This window comes from Melozone crissalis, unplaced genomic scaffold (assembly GCF_028551555.1).
Source record: "Melozone crissalis strain CALT ecotype California unplaced genomic scaffold, PUWL_Pcris_2 ptg000007l_1, whole genome shotgun sequence".
Classification (NCBI taxonomy): domain Eukaryota; kingdom Metazoa; phylum Chordata; class Aves; order Passeriformes; family Passerellidae; genus Melozone; species Melozone crissalis.
This window is the reverse complement of record NW_026535785.1, coordinates 3,335,580-3,355,931: the sequence shown is the minus strand read 5'-3', so window position 1 is coordinate 3,355,931 and position 20,352 is coordinate 3,335,580. Positions and strand designations below refer to the sequence as shown.

Here is a 20,352-nt window from a genome sequence, read left to right as displayed (position 1 = left end):
AGCGCGGCCTGGCCCGGCCCCTCCCGGCCCGCCGGGGGCACCGCGGTGATGCAATAGCCCGGGCGCGGGGGCGCGGGGGCCGCGGGGCTCGGCCCGGCCCGGCACGGCACCCACCCGCCCCGGGGATGCTTTTCCCGGCAGAGGGGATGCTTTTCCCGGGCGCCGCCGTGCTGGCAGCCCCCCGATGCTGCGGCGGCCGCTGAGGGCCGGGAGGAGGAAGGAGGCAGAGCCCGGGATGGAGCGGCCGGCGGCGGCGCGGAGGGGCCGGGGAACGGGCCGGGAGCACGGCAGGTAGCGCGGAGAGGAGGAGCAGGTGAGCGGGGATGGGGGCTCGGGGCCGGGATGGCGATGGGGGCTCGGGGATGGGGGCTCAGGGCTGTGCGGAGCAGCGGGGGCTGAGCATCACCCGCATCCCGGCCCCAGCGCTCAGGGCGGCCCCGGCCTCGAACAGCGGCTCCGGGGTGATTTTGGGTGGTGACAGCCGCTGCTCGGCCAGGTGTGTCTGTCCGTGTGTCTGTGTGTGTATCCGTGTGTGTGTCCGTGTGTGTGTCCGTGTGTCTGTGTGTGTATCCGTGTGTCCGTGTGTCTGTGTGTGTATCCGTGTGTGTGTCCGTGTGTGTGTCCGTGTGTCTGTGTGTGTATCCGTGTGTGTGTCCGTGTGTCTGTGTGTGTATCCGTGTGTGTGTCCGTGTCTCTGTGCGAGCGGCTCGCCCCGTTGCAATGCAGCGATCTCCCCCTGCCGGGCTGCCGGCGCTGCCCAGGAGCGATCCCGCATCCCCGCGAGTCCCCGCGCTCCGGGAGATGCGGGCAGAGCCTGAGGCTGCCTGTGAGGCCGAGCTGCATTCCCACAGAAACAGAGACAGCTCTCTGCTTTGCAGAACCCGCGGGAATAAACAGCGCGGGGTGATGTCGTGCCCAAGGACTGGAGTTTTACCAACCAGCCCTTCGGCATTTTAGTGGGCTTCTACCCAAAACCCATAGGATTGGATTTTCCATTTAATAAAAAACTGCATTCCTCGGTAAAAAGTATCACATTTTGTTTCTTTTAAAGTTTGCAGGGGATGACCATTGCTTGTTTGACATCAGTGCTGTGCCTGTGAAGGCTGAGCAGCAGGAGCCCCATCACCCCCCTGTCACTGAGTGCTGTCAGACGTGAGGGACGAGAGCTCCAGAGCAGCCCTGAGTGCCAGGGACCCTTTAGTGCCACCAGGGCTGCCCCAGCTCCTTCCAGCTGCATCCCCGGCCCTGCATGACGCGAGGCTTGGGGCACTGCTGCAGTGCCTCTCTGGCTCGATGAGGTCATAGGGAACAGGGAAATATTTCTGAAGTCAGTACAAGTGGAGGACACCGAGTGAATCACACTCAGTATCTGCAGGCTGCAGGCTCTAGATGAAAATATAATCACACATTAATACTTCTGGATTTATATTGATTTTCTTTGCTTTTAGGAGTGCTTTAATTTTTTCTAAAGCCTTTATGCTGAGCATTATCTGCTCATTAATGTATTTTTGTAGTCTGTGTTTATCATCCATTGGCACTTGCTGCTGTTTATACCTGTGACACTGCTGCTTGTCCTTGTCCTTGTCCTTGTCCCTTCAGTCTCTGACCCTCAGCTCCTGATGTCTCCTAGGGCACAGGTGGGTGACTCCAATGTCATCCCCTTAGGAGGAGGGAACCTCATCCTTGTGCAGCTCTCTGTGACCCAGTGGCTGGAGAATTAATTCTCTTAATTAGGGACTTCATGCCTCACACATTTCAGTGCCAGATCTAACATCAGAAATGCACATCTCCCTTGTGAGACCAAACTTCTTCTCTTTGCTTCTCTTCCTTGTCTTTTCTCACTTTTCCATGGATATTTTTTTAAATGCGTGTAGGGATAAGTATTGTGCTCAGTTTCATCAGGCTGTAACTGGAGTGAGGAAATCACCTACTTTTTTGACTTTGGTGAGCTCTGACTTGCTTTTCATATGGCAATTCTGAGACCTTCAGAACACGGGGCTTTTCATCCTGTGAGGGAGATGTCACTGGTCTGTCAGAAATACCAGAAATACCAGAAATACCTGTCCATGTCACAGGAGTCCTTGGAGAGGAAGCACAAGAGAAAGTGAGGACTTATAGACCTCCTCAAAAAACATCTCCAGCAGGCATGGGATCGAGTCTGGAGTGACCTTCAGCTGTCTAGAATGTACCATGAGGTTCAGGAAGGGTCTCAGAATATTTGGAGGGAGCTGAGCAAACAGGATGGCTCTGCACAGCCATGGGCCCCAGGAACATTATCATTATCTTAAATTACACCCCTGCAAGTGCCTTGTCCCTGTGTCTCTTTGCCATCTCCCCCACTTTTTGCTTCTTCTCCAGTCTTTCTATGTGCCTGTTCTCAATCCTGCTTCTCCATCCCTGACTTTTCTGTGCAGAAGCAGAGAAAGGAATGGAGAGAACAGAGAAAGGAATGGATAGAACAATGGTCTCCTTCAGGAAGAGGATGCCCTGAATTTTCAGATCACAGTTAGCATTGGGGTTGTCAATTTTCAGATCACAATTAGTATTGGGGTTGTCAGTTTTCAAGTCACAGTTAGTATTGGGGTTGTCAGTTTTCAAGTCACAGTTAGTATTGAGGTTGTCAGTTTTCAAGTCACAATATTGGGGTTGTCAATTTTCAGGTCAATGTCTAGGGGTTGTCAGTTTTCAAGCCACAGCATTGGGCTGTCAATTTTCAGGTCACAGTTGGAATTGGGGCTGGCAGCAGAGTGGGATTTCACTCACACAGCCGAGGGTCTTTACCCAGGTCCTCATGGTCACACGAGGAGAGACCAAAGCTGGCAAAAACCACTTTCATCCCCAGGCTCAGTAATCAATAGATGAGTACAGGCCCATCATCCCCTCTGGTTCCTGGGGTGTCCTTGGGGCTGGCTGGGTGCTGCTGCCCCAGCACTGGAGGGTGGCAGAGGCTGGGGCAGGCGGAGGTGCTGGCACAGGCAGTGTGGCACAGTCTCCTGGTGTCACACATCACCCTCTGATGGCACAGGCAGCGTGGCACACTCCCCTGGTGTCACACATCACCCTCTGCAGCCGTGGCACAGTCCCCTGGTGTCACACATCACCCTCTGATGGCACAGGCAGCGTGGCACAGTCCCCTGGTGTCACACATCACCCTCTGCAGCCGTGGCACAGTCCCCTGGTGTCACACATCACCCTCTGATGGCACAGGCAGCTGTGGCACAGTCCCCTGGTGTCACACATCACCCTCTGATGGCACAGGCAGCTGTGGCACAGTCCCCTGGTGTCACACATCACCCTCTGATGGCACAGGCAGCTGTGGCACCGTCCCCTGGTGTCACACATCACCCTCTGATGGCACAGGCAGCTGTGGCACCGTCCCCTGGTGTCACACATCACCCTCTACAGCCACACAGCCTTGTCACCACCTGGGACACCTCTCCAAGCTGGGCTGTCCTTGGTGAGAGCAGATGGAGTCTGGACACACACACAGCCTTCTGCTGTCCCTGTGATCACCTCTGGGGGGTACCCGGGGTGCTGGGTGAGCAAAGGGCTTTTCCCCTTGACCACTGCCCTGAAACTGGACCCGGTGGCTCTGTGCAGTGTCTTTGCTTCTGATTCCCCCCTGAGGCAGGGAACATTCAGCCTGCTGCTCACCAGGGGGAGGTTCTTCATTTTGAGCCTCCTGGGCCGTAAGGAATGAGGGAAAGTCCCACAGAGGCAGGGAAAGCCCCACTGGGGAGGTGAATTTCTGAGGTCAGGTAGTGTCATGCCGGGTAAGCAGGAGATGGTGATGGAGCTTCGGGCTGCACCTCCCACAGCCACTGCACAGTTTATCAACACTGTACAAACAAAACACAAAAAAACGCAAATTCCCTGCAGCCAATGCCCCTGGCACGGCCACCCATGTCTGCCTTGCCTCAGGCCCTGCAAGCATCATTCCTGACCCGGCAGGAACAGCCCCGAGCTCCCGGGTGTGTCCGAGCATCCCGGGACAGGGAACAGCTCCGTCTCCTGGGATGTGTCTGTGTATCCTGGAGCAAGGAACAGCCTCGAGCTCCTGGGATGTGTCCGAGCATCCCGAGGCAGAGAACAGCCCCGATGTCCTGGGATGTGTCTCTGTATCCTGGAGCAAGGAACAGCCCTGATCTCCGGGATATGTCCATGCACCCCAGGGTAGGAAACGGTCCCGATCTCCCGGGATGTGCTCTCTGTGCAGGGAACAGCCCTGATCTCCCAAATGTGTCTGAGCATCGCAGAGTAGGAACAGACCCGATCTCCCGGGTGTGTCCGTCTATCCCAGGGCAGGGAACAGCTCGCATCTCCTGGGATGTGTCCGTGTATCCTGGAGCAGGAGCAGCCCTGATCTCCGGGTGTGTCCGAGCATCCCGGGGCAGGGAACAGCTCCCATCTCCCGGGATGTGTCCATGCATCCCGGAGCAGGGAACAGCTCTGATCTCCGGATGTGTCCGAGCAGGGAGCAGCCCTGATCTCCCGCGCGTGTCCGAGCATCCCGGAGCAGGAACAGCCCCGATCTCCCGGGTGTGTCCGAGCATCCCTGCCCATCTCTCGGTCTCTCCGCGGGTATCCCCGCCCCTCCCGGCGCCTCCCCCGCCGTTCCCGGCCCCGCTCGCTCCCGCCCCGCCCGCTCCCGCCCCGCCGGCGTTTCCTGCCCGGGCCGCGGGCGAGGGGCGGCTGCAGCCCGCAGGAATTTGTCCCCGCTTTGTTTTCCCGGCTGTTTTTCGCCCGGATTTTGCCCCTCCGGCCGATGTAGCGGGGCCGGGGCGCTCCGGCCGGCCCCGGGCAGCGCTCCCGCATCCCCAGCGCTGAGCCCGGGGCTGGGCTGGGCTGGGCTGAGCCCAACTTGTTGACACCACCGACCTTTGGCAACAGCAGCGAGGAGGGAAAATTGATATTTTTCAAGCCGGGCGTTTCCAGCACGTTCCCTGCTCGGTGGAAGATGCGGGTGAGCGCCCAGGAGGGGCTGGCGAGCCGCTGAACATCTCCCTCCCCTGCCTTTGTTGCAGGAGCGCTGCGGATCGGGCGGTCATGGAGGGAACCCGGCAGAGCAGGATCTGCCGCCCGCACAAGATCAGCGAATCCTCCAAGGTTCGTACGATTCGTGTCGCTGCCAAAATTCCTGCTGGGGGTACAAGGTGTCCTTTGGGGGGGAATGTGAGGATTCAGAGGTTTAAAATGAGGGATGGAAATGGTGGCTTACCTGCTCAAGTATTTTTGGTAGAAGTTGCTGCCTGGTGATTAAAGGGGAAAAAAAGGAAAAGCAGCAGCGAATGGGCATCTGCTCATCGTGACTCATAACTCAGAAACCCACATCATTGCAGCACAGTAGTTTCTCTATACTAAAAATTCTGTTATGAAATGTGGTGTGTTTGTTTTTTAAACTGATCCATCTCGTAAAACCCAAGCTCGTTACAAAAGCAAAGCTGGGATTGCTCCTTAGATTCAGTTCAAGATGGGAGCCTCGATCCTGCAAACTGTGCTTAGCCCGGTGAACTCACAGAACTTGAGCTTATTTCTTAACTTTGTGGGGTTCATTTTCTTTGTATCAAAGCTCTGTCTGCACAAATACATTGTTTTTATTTGTGAATTCACGGAAATCCATCACAGGCAGCTCTTTATGCAGGTCCTCAGGATGACTTATAAAATGTTAATAGCAGCTGTAATTATTATGTTCACTTTGTTTTGTGCCAGTGCAAGCTGCTTTTGTGCTGTAGTTACAGGAAATGCAGAACAGGTACCTTGGAATACCAGGAAAAGAAGCTGGAAAAGAGAAACTTTTCAGTGCCTCCTTACCAAAGCTGAATGAGCCAGATCTCATTTTCTTTTGCACCATTGATGAGCAGCAGAGCTGCATTAACAGTCTGAGAGAAATTAGATCTTTGAATCCAAGAGAAGCTGAAATTCTGGTCTAACACAATTGATGAAAGATAAATAGGACTAATTTTTAAATGCATCCCTACCAATATAATCTTTCCCTGAGCCTGTCTGCCACTTAAATTGTTTAGTCTGAATGTAATGATAATTCATCACATTAAAAATTAATTAACTTGACAGCATTGTTTTATTTGCTTGCTTAGACAGCAGCTGTCACTATCTGTTAAACTTAGAATCACTGGATAATGTAAGGCTGCTCTCCAGAATATAAATAGCTTGAGGAAGATGCTCAAGTTCAGTATGAAATTAGTCTTGGTTCTGAAATGTGCAGCTCTCAGCTCCATTCCTTGCTCCAAACAAATGAACTCAGCAAGTGGCTGAAATCCTGAGCTGTGAGTGCCTGTGTGCAGGGTGGGATGGGTCATACCTGGTTCCTGGGGCAGCAGATGGGTTTGTGCCCTGTTCCTGGAGCAGCAGATGAGTTTGTGCCTGGTTCCTGGGGCACCAGATGGGTTTGTGCCCTGTTCCTGGAGCAGCAGCAATCCCACATGGGCTGTATTCAGTGTGGGATGGGTTTGTACCTGGTTCCTGGAGCAGCAGCAGCAATCCCACATGGCCACAGGGATTCCAGGAGCTGCCAGGCAGATCTGAGGGCAGGATTCAGGATTACGCCGCTGCCTCAGCATCCAGCTCAGCACAGAGGCATCTCTGGCAAATCTGATATTCTGCTGTAATCTCGTTATGCATGATGGTGGAATTAGGGAATATTAGAGAGAAATGATCAGCCAGCTCCCAGGGATCAGAGGGAGGGTGGGTTTGGTTCAATCCAAGGGTTTTTGGTTCAATCCCATCCCCTGTCAGTCAGATTTGGGAGAGGGTGCTGCAAGTTGTTATTTCTTGTCTGTTCATCTGCCACCATCAACTACCCCTGATTACAGAAGTGTGGTTTATCCTTTGCCATATTTATTCTTCTCCCCTCTCCTCTCCACCCCCTGGTTTCTGCTTAGGCTCCTGTACAATATCAGCTTTTCCCAACCTCAGGAAAACACAGATAAAAAGCTTTACAGTCCTTGAACACCTTTTTTTTTTTTTTTTTCTTTTTTTCCTATTCCTCAGTGGAGGCCACTTTGTTGTTTATGCCATAGATCCCTTTTTAAATTCAGAGGTGTGTTCACAAGTATAAGGCAAATTAAAGAGTTTTGATGCAGAAACCTTTTAATTATTGAAGCCTCTTCCCTTAGACTGGTTTAACTCTGCACACTTGAGTGTTCAGAGCCATTCCAACAGCAGGACTTTTGGCAGCTTGGGCTCCATTGTTTAGAAGAGAACATAAGGAAATAAAGAGGATCTGCTGGGATGTCACAGTAAGAGCCGCACATTTGGCTGTTAATTTGGGTCTCAAAAAGCCCTCTTGGCTTTAAGAATTAAACGTTTTCCACCCAGGTGGGTAGAGAGGGTCCCACTGTGGTTTAAGCAACCCAGCAAAGCTTTTGCAGACTGCTGTGGCTGTGTGCTCTCTGCCTGGGCAGCCAGGAGAGCCACAGGGAATTGGGATTCCCAGGAGAAACAGCAGCTTGGTGGGGAAGGGAAGGGATGGGAGAGTGTTGGAGGTCAGGTCACCTGTGGGACCTTTTCAGGTGTCACCCCTGGCAATGCAGCCTGGGGGTTTAGGACTGGGCACGATTCAGACAGCCAGGACTGCTGAGAGCTGCCCTAGGTAGGACACAGGGATGTGCTTCCATTCCACCCCTTCTCACTGCTCACACAAGTCCTTACAGGCTCTGCCTGGTTTGGATTTGGTAATTAAAGTATTTGCTATTTGCATTTACCTGGCTTTTATTAAGAGGCCTCACCAGGTACCTGAGTGTGCAATCACACATTTAATTCCTCCAGAGGGTGGTCCTAAAATTTCACTTGGCATTGTGGGCTGAGCAGCAGAGTTCAGTTCACGTTCTGCAGGACATTTGAGGGGTAACAAAATGTTTCCATCCTGGTTCATCCTAAGGCTGGTGATGTGAATATGTGAGGAAAAAAAGCAAATGCTTGTGGTCTCAAAAGCTCAGTGACACGTCCAGAGCTGGTGGTCAGAATGTGAGGAGCAGAGGGACCCCAGAAGGGCACTTAATGGATGTGTCCTGAGGGCATTTTCCCTGTCCTTTAAAAGAAAAATATCTGCTGCTATTCATTTATACAAAACCTACCTCAGCTTCTGGAAGCGAGGAGAAGCCTTGTGGGAATCAGCTCTCCACATGTGTGGCTTTCCACAGAAATAAACAGCTATTCCTTCTGAGTGCAGTGTGTGTGCCTGGAATAATGTGGGAAGAAAGAGAGGGATTTTACCCTAACAAGCTTAGAAATGCAGAGTTCTGGAAAGATTTAAGAGGGGGTAGCTGTCAAGCAAGCAGTAACCCAAACAATACATGGGCTGAATGAAAATTCAGAGTACTGCTTCCCACTCTGAATGCTCTGTGAGCAGCTTAGCTGGGAGAACTCTGCAAGGAGTCATTTGGGGGACAAGGAAGAAAGGAAATGTCAGCAAGATGTCTCTGAGACAATGAGTGGAAGAGCTTCAGAAAATTGTGCCTGTATAACTCATCAGGGAGGAGGTTTCAATGCAGCACTGTGGGGGAAGGAAGAGTAAATTTTATAAAGAAAGGGGAGTAGGAAGCAGTAAAAGTCTCCATAGGCCTTTCAAAGTGAAGGTGAGGAGCTCAGGCTCGTACTGTGTCACTTGCCAACTATTTCATGTCAGAATTTATTATAAATGTGAATATGCAACACACAAAAGCTGTCTCTGACTCATGTGTGACTGCACTTAGTGGGAAAACACGTTCCACTCTGGAGCTGATCGTGGTGGAGGTGCCACCTGCCTGATGCTGTTTGTGTTCCCCAGGTGTACAGGTGGGATGACCACTCCAGCCTGGTTCTGCAGAGCCTGAACGAGCAGAGGCACCGAGGCCTCTTCTGTGACATCGTGCTGGTGGTGGACGAGCAGAGAGTCCCGGCCCACAGGAACCTCCTGGCTGTGTGCAGCGACTACTTCAACTCCATGTTCACCATCGGCATGAGGGAGGCCCACCAGAAGGAGGTGGAGCTCTTTGGGGCCTCCTACATCGGCCTCAAGGCCGTGGTGGATTTCCTGTACGGCAGCGAGCTGTCCCTGGACGGAGGCAACATCGACTACGTGCTGGAGACGGCGCACCTGCTGCAGATCTGGAAGGTGGTGGACTTCTGCTGCGAGTACCTGGAGAACGAAGTCAGCGAGGAGAACTACCTGTACCTGCAGGAGCTGGCCTCCATCTACAACCTGAAACGCCTCGACTCCTACATCGACTCCTTCATCCTGCAGAACTTCGGCACTCTGTCCTTCACGCCGGACTTCCTGCAGAACATCTCCCTGCAGAAGCTGTGCCAGTACCTGGACAGCAGCGACGTGCAGCAGGAGTGCGAGCACGACCTGCTGCAGGCGGCCCTGCAGTGGCTCACGCAGTACCCGGAGCGGGAGAACGAGGCTTACCAAGTGCTGGACAACATCCACTTCCCCCTGATCCCCAAGAGCGACCTGCTGCACCGGGTGAAGCCCGCCGTGTGCTCGCTGCTGCCCAAGGAAGCCAACTGCGAGGGCTTCATCGAGGAGGCCGTCAGCTACCACAACAGCGTGGCGGCGCAGCCCGTGCTGCAGAGCAAGCGCACGGCGCTGCGCACCTGCGAGGAGCGCCTGCTCTTCGTGGGAGGGGAGGTGTCGGAGCGCTGCCTGGAGCTCTGCGATGACACCTGCTTCCTGGACACCAGGAAGGGACAGTGGGTGGCAGAGACGCCCCTGCCCGCCCGCAGGAGTCACCACTGCGTGGCCGTCCTGGGAGGATTCATCTTCATAGCCGGGGGCAGCTTCTCCCGGGACAACGGAGGGGATGCGGCCTCAAATCTCCTATATAGGTATGACCCCCGCTGTAACCAGTGGATAAAGGTGAGGCTTGAGCTGGATTATTTTTCTGTTCAAAGTCCTTGATGTTTAGAGTGTTTTGCTGGTGGAAGGGCAGGGCTTGTTGGAATAGTCAACGTGGCAGCACTCGCAAATGAAAAGTCAAGTTAGTTATGTTGAAGCAGCTGCTTGAGTCCTTTGTGGGAATGCTTAAATTTCACAAAGAGCAATATTTGGATATTCAGCTTTCTGATATTCAATATCAGATATTCAATGTTCAGATATTCAGATATCTTCATTTGGGATTTGGGGGGGATGCAGGACAATGGAGGGGATGCAGTGTCAAATCTCCTATATAGGTATGACCCCCGCTGTAACCAGTGGATAAAGGTGAGGCCTGAGCTGGATTATTTCTCTTGGTGTTTAGAGTGTTCTCTCCTTTGCTGGTAGAAGGGCAGGGCTTGTTGGAATAGCCAACATGGCTATTCCAGAGGCATATGAAAAGTGGCTATTCCCACTTGCAAATGAAAAGTCAAGTTAGTTAAGTTGAAGCAGCTGCTTGAGTCTTTTGTGGGAATGCTTAAATTACACATAGAGCAATATTCAGATATTCTGGTATCTGATATTCAGTATTCAGATATCTTCATTTGGGATTTGGGGGGGATGCAGGACAATGGAGGGGATGCAGTGTCAAATCTCCTATATAGGTATGACCCCCACTGTAACCAGTGGATAAAGGTGAGGCCTGAGCTGGATTATTTTTCTTGATGTTTAGAGTGTTTTCTCCTTTGCTGGTGGAAGGGCAGGGCTTGTTGGCATAGTCAACATGTCAGCTCTTCCAAATGACAAGTCAAGTTATTTACATTGAAGCAGCTGCTTGAGTCCTTTATGGGAATGCTTAAATTACACAAAGAGCAATATTCAGATATTCAGACATTCAGCTTTATTTGGGATTTGGGCATCTCATCTGAGAAATTTCTGATCAGCATCCACCCACAGTTCTTTAGATTACTTCTGGGAATAATTCTGGAATGGACTTAGAGGTGATTGCTTGGCTCATCTGCCTCAAGCAGTAGTACATATAAATCAGAAATGGGTATGATGTAAGAAGGAAATGTCTCTGACAGTTGTCAAGTGTCTGTGTGCTAAATGTCCCTTAGAACGAGCTCTTTGCTCCCAGTGCTGCCACAAAACCCTTCATGTGTGTGGGTTACTGTGTCAGCCACTCCTTGTTCCCATATGGAGCAGCCATGGTTCCTGTATGGAGCAGCCATGGTTTCCATATGAACCAGTCGTGATTCCTCTATGGATCAGCCATCCTGGATGGCTCACTTGTGGATTTCAGTGATTCCAATATCTGTTTGTTGCAGAGCTGGGAAAGAGTTCCTATAAACACAAATGTTTACAGAGTAACCTGTCTCTTAGATGTCTCCTGCTTTCCCCTTGTTTGAAATGGATGCTACTGCAGAAAAACAGAAGTGTTTTATGAATATAATAGTCAAAACCAGAATTTCTCCTTACCAAATAAAGGGGAAGGAGCAACTTTCCCATCCTCAGACACGAATAGCCCTTAAGTCCCTTGCTTGCCCAACCCTGGAAGATGCCGGCAGCTCATTTCTCTTTGCCAGGTTGCCTCCATGAGACAGCGACGAGTGGATTTCTACCTGGGAGCCATCACTGACATGCTGGTGGCTGTTGGTGGCAGGAATGAAAACGGGGCCCTGTCCTCAGTGGAGACCTACAGCCCTCAGAAGGACTCCTGGACCTACATAGCAGGACTGCCCAGGTAACTGCACTGTCTGGAGGCTCCCCTGCGTTTGCAGGGGGGCAGCAAAGGGAGCTTGTGTGGCTTTGGCTGATGAAAGGAGCCCTGGAAGGGAGAGAAGGGATGTAAAAGCAATGTGACATCAGCCATGCCAACCACAGCAGCAGCTGGAGCTGAGCAGGCAGTGCCTTGTGTCAGCAGGGTTTGAATTTTCATCCCGAGGTGCATCTGGAGGATGGGAGGGCGAGCTCTGATTTCATTCTACAATTCTTACAAAGCTTTTCCTGAGGCCTCTTGGAGTTGAATAATTTCAGAAGCACTTTTCACGTCTTGGTCAAAAGGATTTGTCATTTCTTTGGCCTTACTTTGTCACCTTGGTGTGATGATTTTCCTTGTAGGGTGTTTTTGTTGGGCTGCTCAGGCTGGCTGTCACAGCTAAACACATTTATCTGTGTTGGAAATACAGAACCCTGGCAAATGTGAGCTCTCTCTCTCTATATCTGAGTTAAAATGTGGCTAGAACAGCTCTTGTGAGAGGTTTAAGCCCTGCAGCTCTTGTTGTAGCAGACAGAACATTGCTGTGTCTTGAATCAGTGTCAGAGCAGTGACTTTGGAAGGACAGCAGGACAGCATTTCATTTGCTGTGATCAGATTTGGTGATGTTTCACATTTGAGGGGATCACAGGCTGTGTGGAAGCTGTTTCCATGATGCCTGAAAGCTCAGCAGCAGTGCTGGCTTCCCTGGTGCCATCACAGAGCAGGTTCCTGCAGTTTGTGTGAGAGTTCAGGGATTTTCCCTGGTCCCTGAGCTGCAGGGCTGCAGAGCCAGAGGCAGCCAGTGAAGGCACAGAACCCTGTTGCCCAATTCTATTTTGGGCAGGTGCTGCAATGCAAGGCTGATCCAGGCTAGCAGCTGGGCTCGAGTGCTCTTCACAAGCAGGATGCTTTTTATTTCTGCTCACTTGGGCAGATCCAGCAGTTGGGGCTAAACACCACAGCCCTGCCTGGGAAGCTGTGTAGGAGAGTACCTTCAGGTCCTAAATCCTTCTCTTAACTGGGATCACCTGTGAGGTGTATCCTGTGGGGATATTTTTACTCATAAATGATCCTGGGGAAGTCCACACAGTTGGCTTTATCCACCCAGCCTCTCTAAAAAGGAGCAGTTTGTCTGAATATTCCAACTGCTGCCTGTGTGCTGGCTTTGGGAATTCTGCAGCTGCGGCATTTAAAGTGAACTTTGACTTGTGGGTGTTAATTTGTTATTAGATTGCCTGGCTGGTTTGCTTGGACAAGGCAAAAGTCCCCCCTTTAGGGGACAGACCCCTTTTAGGATGAATTATTCCTGCACCCAAATAAACGATTCTGCATCTTCCCTCTCTGTTGCTCTGTCCTTGTGTCAGCTCAGCTGTGTGGTGACAGCTCCCCATTTTTCCATCCAGCTGCAGTTTTGCACATTTAAGTGTCTTTATTTAGATCTTAGTGGACTCTTGGGCCCTTTGGATTTTTTGTCTTTTCAGCCCTTTTTTTCCATTTAGTGCTGGGCAGTGAATTGTTTGAGTTTGAATTGCTTCTGCACAGAAGGAATAAAGCAAAAAGAACTTTATGCAGTTTGCAAAAGGCCAGACCCAGAGGTGAGCTACAGGAACCTTTCTGACACACATCCACTGCTGGAGCTGGGTGCCCTGGCAGATCTGGGGCTGCTGAAAAGCCTCTGGGCAGCCCCTCCTTGAGGTACTTGAGGTGGAGCAAGCCCAGAGGAGGCACCAGGGTGATCAGAGGGATGGAGCAGCTCTCCTAAGAGGGAAGGCTGAGAGAACTGGGATTGTTCAGTCTGGAGAAGAGGAGCTTCAGGGTGACCCAACTGTGGCACTCCAGCGCCTGAAGGAGCCCACAGGAACCATGGAGAGAGAATTCACAAGGGCCTGGAGGGCCAGGACAAGGGGGAATGGCTTCCCACGGGCAGAGGGCAGGCTTAGATCAGATATTAGAAAACAATTCTCAGCTGTGAGATGGTGAGACCATTCTCTGTTTGCCCAGAGAAGCTGTGGCTGCCCCATCCCTGTGAGTGTGATTTACTGGCAGGGGAGGAAGGATGGGAGAGGATTCTGTGATCCATTCAAGACTGAAAGCATTCCAGCTACAGTTCCTGCTGCCTGCTCCACTCTTCCCTTCAATGCACTCCTCATCTGATCTCTGTGTTCCCAAACAGATTTAAGTTCCTGTTTCACTCAACATCTCCCCCAGCCCTCTTCCAGCAGCAAGACTTCTCATGTAGAGGAAACAGAAGCTCCAGTCTTCTGCTTCCTGACTGCCTGATCAGGCATTGTATCCCAACAAAACTGTTCTTTTCTCATATTTTTCTGTTTTCTTCCCTCTGAAGAGAACTCGTGTAGGAGTTTTGGTCCTTCTGGGAGCATGACCACCAGCAGATTTTTGGTGCCATTCCTGACTGCCCCAAGCCAGCAACTGCCTGGATCCTGTTCCCTGGAGTGACAGGCTCGTGCTGAGCTCATCCTGGGGTGTGGGCTCGTGTTGTTCAACTCAAGCTGTGTGGGGTGGGACTCTCAGAGGTTGTTTGTTAAAGCTTCTATGCTGAACATCCAGAAAATGGGTTTGTTTTGTTGCTTCCCAAGGGTCAGAGCTTGCCACAATGTTACTGTTAGGTCAGCTTGACATACACACATGTGATCAGGGTCTAAGAAGAAAAAAGTTTTTTATTCTGTGTGTTCTCCTGCTTATATACTCTTAACAAAGCGTGATCTTAAGTCACTAACTACATCACAAAAACTTATATTCATTGGTGCAAAGCAATTAGCATCAATATGATTGGTAAAAGATTTACAGAAATTTAATAAGGCACATATACACATCTACTTATGCACGTAGTCTAGCTTACAAAAAATTTCCTGTATCTTTTGTAATCTGTTTCTATGCTGACAGTCTTGTCTTCTTTGCTATGGATACACTCAAAAATCATCAATTGTTATTTCTTCTGTTCACTCAGCTTTGCTGAGATGTGTATACATGCCTTATTACATTAATATAATTGGCAAAAGTTTTACAGAAATGTTAATTGCTTTACACCAATGAATATAATAAGTTACTGTGATGTAGTTAATGACTTAAGATCACACTTTGTTAAGAGTATATAAGCTGGAGAACACGCAGAATAAAAAACTTTTTCTTCTTAAACCCTGATCATGTGTGTATGTCACATCCAGCCTAACGGTAACAATTAGGGTCCTTGCTTGTGGGATACCTTTCCTTTCTTCAGAGAGGTTTTATATTTTTTCCCCTTTTCCCAGAAACTGGGAGCAGTTTCTGTTATGGTTTCTAGCCCGGCAGGGAGCAGCGGTGCTGAGGAGCTGCAGGTGGGGCAGTGTGTTCTCATCCGGAGCACACCATGGAAGGTCTGCTGCAGCCAGCAGTGAATTAATGGAGTGGCCCTAGGTTAAAGTTTGGCAGAAGAACTGAAAGCTGCTGTGTGGGGAGCTGTGCTGGAACAGGTTGGGCAGTGATGCTATCTGCTCTGCCAGTTGGGTCATGAATGATCTCTCAGGGCTACCACAAGTGGACACCGAGATCCAGAGCAACCACAGCTCACCTGGACTTGGGTTGGAGCAGGGGATTCCCAAAGCTCTACTGAGTTATGTGCTCTTCTGTCTTGGGCAGTAAATTGTAGGTTTTCTGGCATTTGAATGGTGTTACTGGGTCAGGAACTAATTTTTCAGCACTGCATCTGGGTTAAGGCATTCAAAATTGGTGCCAGGCTCCAGCAGATGTTAAAATCAAATCTCTTTTCTTTAATGCCTCTGCTTTTTTCTGGCCACTCTTGCAGATAATGCTGCCAAAATGCTCAATGCTCTCTGTTGGAGGATGTCTAGACCCACTCTATTGATGTGCCTGTTCTGTTGCCCATTTAGAAATGCCCCTCTCTCAATCACAGGCCTCGTAGAAAGGATTTGTATTGATTGGTTTCAATTTATGCATCTATTTCATGCAGCTCCTAGGAAAGTGATGCTATTTTGGATGAGCTTTCAGAAGTGAAAGTTTCAAAGTGAAACACCTCTGGTGCCTTTCAGTGGGTATTTGTCCTGTGCTGGACAAAAACAAATTGATGGTTGATTTGGTGCTTCAGATCTGATGGTTTGTGTCAAAGCACTCTCTGGCTGTTGCTGTTTCCTAGACACAGACATTGACTGAGACAAAAGAACCAGAAAATCAGTGTTTTTTCTGCAGCTGCCCGTGCTGGGCTGCATTCCTGTGCTTGAGACACAATGGCTATTGCTTGCTTACCTGCACAGAGCTCCAGAGCAGGAGAATATTTAACTTACTTCTCCAAAAGCCAAGCAGGTTTTCATTAACTTAGGGTCATTTTCCCCCTGAATGGTGAATGCAGTGTGATTGCCACCAGCAGTGCAGGGCTCTGGGGTGCACTCCATGTCCTCTCATTGTCCCCCTCCTGACTCCTCCAAACTCCCTGGTACAGCACAGCCTCCAGGCAGCTTGGCTTCATGTGGGTTTAAAGTCTGCTGCAGTTTGAAATGAACTGAGCTCAAGCTGTTCACCCCATCCCCAGAGTGAGCATTTTTAACCCATTCCTGTGTTTGTAGAGAAACACAGGCTCTGACAAGCAGCCCAGGAGCCACTGGAGTGGGACAGCCCCTGTTTTGTCTGGGAGAGACCTCAGCCAAGGAGCAGCATCTCTGGGCACTTCACCTGCCTGGTGTTTCTGTCAGGGTGAAAGCCAGGGGTCCATGTGCTCAGGGTACATGGTGTCCCCCAGAAGCACTGAGCGTGAATTAACTGCTTCCATCATGAGGCACAGTGAGAGCTCTGGAAATTCTGAGTTGCCTTTTTGGATAAAGTCCATAACTGCACCAAAGCTCTCTCTTTTTTTCTCTCCATCTTTTCCCTGAGAGGCCAAGGAGGAGAACAGCAGTGAAGTCACCTCTGCAAGATCTCCAGCCCCTGTAGTTGAACAGACTGTCCTGGTCACTCAGCACTGTCAGCCCAAGCGTGTCAGGGGGTTTTCTGCTTCTTGTAGCAGGAACCTATTAAAATATCTGATTCAGACAGGGATCAGAGGTTTTGGTAGGCATCTAGGATAATAACCATCTTTTAGCTCATCTCAGAAGCCTTGTGCTTTCAGGGTAAATGTGGGGTTTCTTTCCTAGGCCATCTTCTCCCTTGGCACGCAAGTGCTGGCACTCAGGTGCGTGGAAGATGTTCCGATAGCATTTGTGTGGCTCAGAGAAACCATTAGCCTGTGAAATAAAAACAGCTCAAGGTTCTCTCCACACGGAGCTCCAGCGTGTCCAGGCACAGTTCAAAGGCTGCAGCAATGCTAACAGAGCTCTGTCTGCCATGGAGGCTGCGTGGTCTGCAGGGCCTGACCACAAAGGATGGTGGTAGAGGCTGGTGAGTGCAGCCTGATGAGAACATTGCTCTGTGCCCTGTGGGGATTGAATTGCTTGGGCTCCTTGTGAGAGCCAATTCGCTGTGGCTGGTGCTGCATCTTTTGACACCCCAACTCCCCCAAAAGAGGGAAAAAATATGTGTATGAACAATATGTTCAAAGCAGCTGATGCTGTTCATCACCTTGGCTGTCTCAAAGGGGTTTGGTCAGGAATAGCCCAGTGTGAAGTTAAACTTAGGTCTCCAGGCTGTTCTTATAGTGGGTTTATTACAGATGATCAAAAGGGGTTTCTCTCTGCCCTGTGGATGCAGCATGCATGGTGCTGCTTCTCCAATCTCATTTTCTCTCATGATCTGTGATGGGCTGGGGGCTGCTGCCTTGTCCTGGGGTGACCAAGGAAGTTCCCAGCTGTAGGGCAGCGGTGGCAGAGCAGACAGATGGCTCATGAAAAGGACACTGCCTGTGTTGGGACTGCAGGTGAACCGGGCAGAGAGCGCCCGTGGGTAAGAAATGGATGCAGTGATCCTAAAGCTGTGCAAGGGCAAGGCAGCAGCAGTTTTCCTCTTGGTTTCTCTTGGTTTATCCCTACTGGTAAGTCTGAGACGTGTCATGATTATTTCCTCTTTCTGTCACAGAAACCCTTTCTGAGATGTGGATTTTTTTCCCTCTCTGGCCCTCTCAGGCTGATGCAAGCCAAGCACTGGAGCAGAAACATGGGAGTGAAGGTCATGCCAGCAGAGCAGGATGGGCTATTTCTGTTGTGTGACACACTCTAGAGGATGCATTAAGAAGTGATTGTCATGCCTTAGTGCTCTGTAGTGACCAGCTATGGAAAGGGTGATTTAAAAGTGGTTGCCAGGCTGTGCACTCTGCAGTGCAGGGTGAGGCCCTGGGAATGAGAGGAGTTACAGTTACTGGGTAACCGCCAGATCAGGGATTCTTCTGCCTTTAGTTACTGTTTATTTGCTTCTTTAGCACAGCCCCTCTGCGTGCTGGTGTGTTGATAAAACCCTTAAGGACTGCTCCTGTTTGTGCCCCAGGTTCACCTACGGCCACGCCGGCACCGTGTACAAGGAGTTCGTGTACATCTCGGGAGGCCACGATTACCAGATCGGGCCCTACAGAAAGAACCTGCTGTGCTACGACTACCGCACGGACGTGTGGGAGGAGAAGAGGCCCATGATCACGGCCAGGGGCTGGCACAGCATGTGCACCCTGCAGGACAACATCTACTCCATCGGCGGCAGCGACGACAACATCGAGACCATGGCTCGGTTCGACATCCTCAGCGTGGAGTCCTACAGCCCCCAGTGCAACCAGTGGACCAGGGTGGCCCCTCTGCTGCAAGCCAACAGTGAATCGGGGGTGGCGGTTTGGGAAGGCAAGATTTACATCCTTGGAGGGTACAGCTGGGAGGAGGCTGTCTTCTCCAAAACAGTCCAGGTGTACGATAAGGAGAAAAATAAGTGGTGCAAAGGGACGGACTTGCCCAAAGCGATTGCCGGAGTGTCCGCGTGCGTCTGCGCCCTGAAACCCAAAACAGAGGACAAAAAGAAAAAGATAAAAACAAAGAAACATCAAGATCGAGGAAGATGACCACTCCTGGATAGCCACCCTTGGGTGGTGGGCTCCTTGTATTTAGACATTTCTATCTAACCTTAATTCTTTTTCTTTTTAAACAGGGTGGGGAGGGCATCTTCTGAAACCTCAGAAAATGTTCACTTGAATGTGGTTTTTGAATTAAACTCATGTTTAAGGTAAAAACAACAAAACCAAAAACTCCCCCTCTTGCTATACGAAGGGTGATGTGGCCAGAGAGGTTCTGCTGCTCTCCTGAATGTCAAGGCTTAGGCTTCTCCTTCTGTGGTTCATGGCATTTCCACATACATCGTATTATATCGACGTTTTAAGGAGGTTTTTAAAAACAACTTTTCTACTTTTTTATACCACATTTTGCTAACTCAGTCTCTCGTTTGCCATATATTACGTTGTTGACTGTAGAAGCTGCAGCTCTGTGCTCGTGACCGCGCTGTTGGCATCAGGAGCTCCTGGTGTGATGATCTTTGGTGTCTGTGTGGCTTGGCCAGGACGTGGAGCAGCTGCCGGAGCAGCGCTGGCATTCCCAGCATTGTCAGGCAGTCAGCTGGAATCGGGACTATTGTCACAATCCCAGCTCCCCCAGAGCCCAGCTCGACAGCCATGCCATAAACACCCTTTATTCAGTGGCTGCTGATCTGCTGAGTGCATTTCAAGGGCTTTGGTTTAAAGTTCAGCTGTTGATCATTGCTGTTATTTTCTCCTCAGTCCTCCTCTCCCATCTCCCTTTCCATGTATTTCAGATTTCTCTGATCTGGTGTATGTGCAGGTGATATCCTGCTACCCTCATTCTTTTGTCTTTTTTCCAGGTGATATCCTGCTACCCTCATTCTTTTGTCTTTTTTTTCCCCCCCTCAAACTACTTACCTCAATCATTGGAAAACACTAAGAAAACATTTTTGCACTTGATTTCATTTGAAACTCTGGTAAGAGTTTCTACTAAAGAAAACTACTTTAAGACCTACTACAAGCACATGTGTAAGGAAAGAGGTGACAATAAATTTCTGGAGTGCAAGGAGGTTATAGGTTGTTTCTTCAATGCTAAGAAAACTAGTTGGAATTAATTTTCTGGAACTCTTTGAGGGGTTTTTTTTTGGTGTTTTTTTTAATTAAAAAAAAGCCTCAGGAGTCAGGCTTTCATTTGCATTAATGGATTTATTTTAAAGCCTTAGTGTACTGCATGAGGTAATGGTTATTCTTTTTTAGCCTAAAAATAAATTTAAAACCAAAAAACCCCAAATTGAACATTTTGGTTATGACAAACTCATTGACAAGTTTTTGGGGTTATTTTTTTTAATATCTGAAATCCTTGCTATGTTGACTGACAGCTACTTAACTTTTTGGGGACATTTTCATGTGTAAGTATTCAACAAAAATTTCAAAGACTTGCTTTTTTTCTGTTACTGGGTTGCTTGTTACTATATCCCCTCTTTTATTGTGTTTATGTATGACATTAATGTCTGGGAACAATAAATCCAGTTTAGAATATTCTATTCATCACAGTCTGATGTCTTGTGTATTGATTTCACTGAGGTTTTCCTTTTTGATTAATTGGAAAAAAATAATCCTGTAATCATTTTTCAGTGGAATTCATAACAGTGGAAACATTTTAGCAGCAAGATAAATGTAACAATATTAAGTAGAAGTAGAACTTATTTAGATAATTCATTTTTTTTCTACATTTTTCTGCTCCAGACAGTCAGAAGATACAAGGGGCAATGGCTCCCACTGCCAGAGGGCAGGGTTAGATGGGATATT

General features: G+C 49.7%; 1 protein-coding gene across 1 annotated transcript; it reads left to right on the top strand.

Moving 5' to 3' along the window:
* The first annotated feature begins 73 nt into the window (after window positions 1-73).
* KLHL36 (kelch like family member 36) lies at window positions 74-20,087 on the top strand. Its single transcript, XM_054269408.1, has 5 exons — window positions 74-313; window positions 5,025-5,106; window positions 8,786-9,859; window positions 11,443-11,600; window positions 18,039-20,087. The coding sequence occupies exons 2-5, from the start codon at window positions 5,047-5,049 to the stop codon at window positions 18,592-18,594; spliced, it is 1,848 nt and encodes a 615-aa protein (XP_054125383.1). The 5' UTR covers window positions 74-313; window positions 5,025-5,046; the 3' UTR covers window positions 18,595-20,087.
* The last annotated feature ends 265 nt before the right edge of the window (window positions 20,088-20,352 follow it).

Coding starts and splice junctions, on each gene's coding strand:
- KLHL36 (XM_054269408.1), top strand. CDS start 5,047: ATGGAGGGAACCCGGCAGAGCAGGATCTGCCGCCCGCACAAGATCAGC. Junction 9,860..11,442: donor GCTGTAACCAGTGGATAAAG/GTGAGGCTTGAG, acceptor TCTCTTTGCCAG/GTTGCCTCCATGAGACAGCG. Junction 11,601..18,038: donor TACATAGCAGGACTGCCCAG/GTAACTGCACTG, acceptor TTTGTGCCCCAG/GTTCACCTACGGCCACGCCG.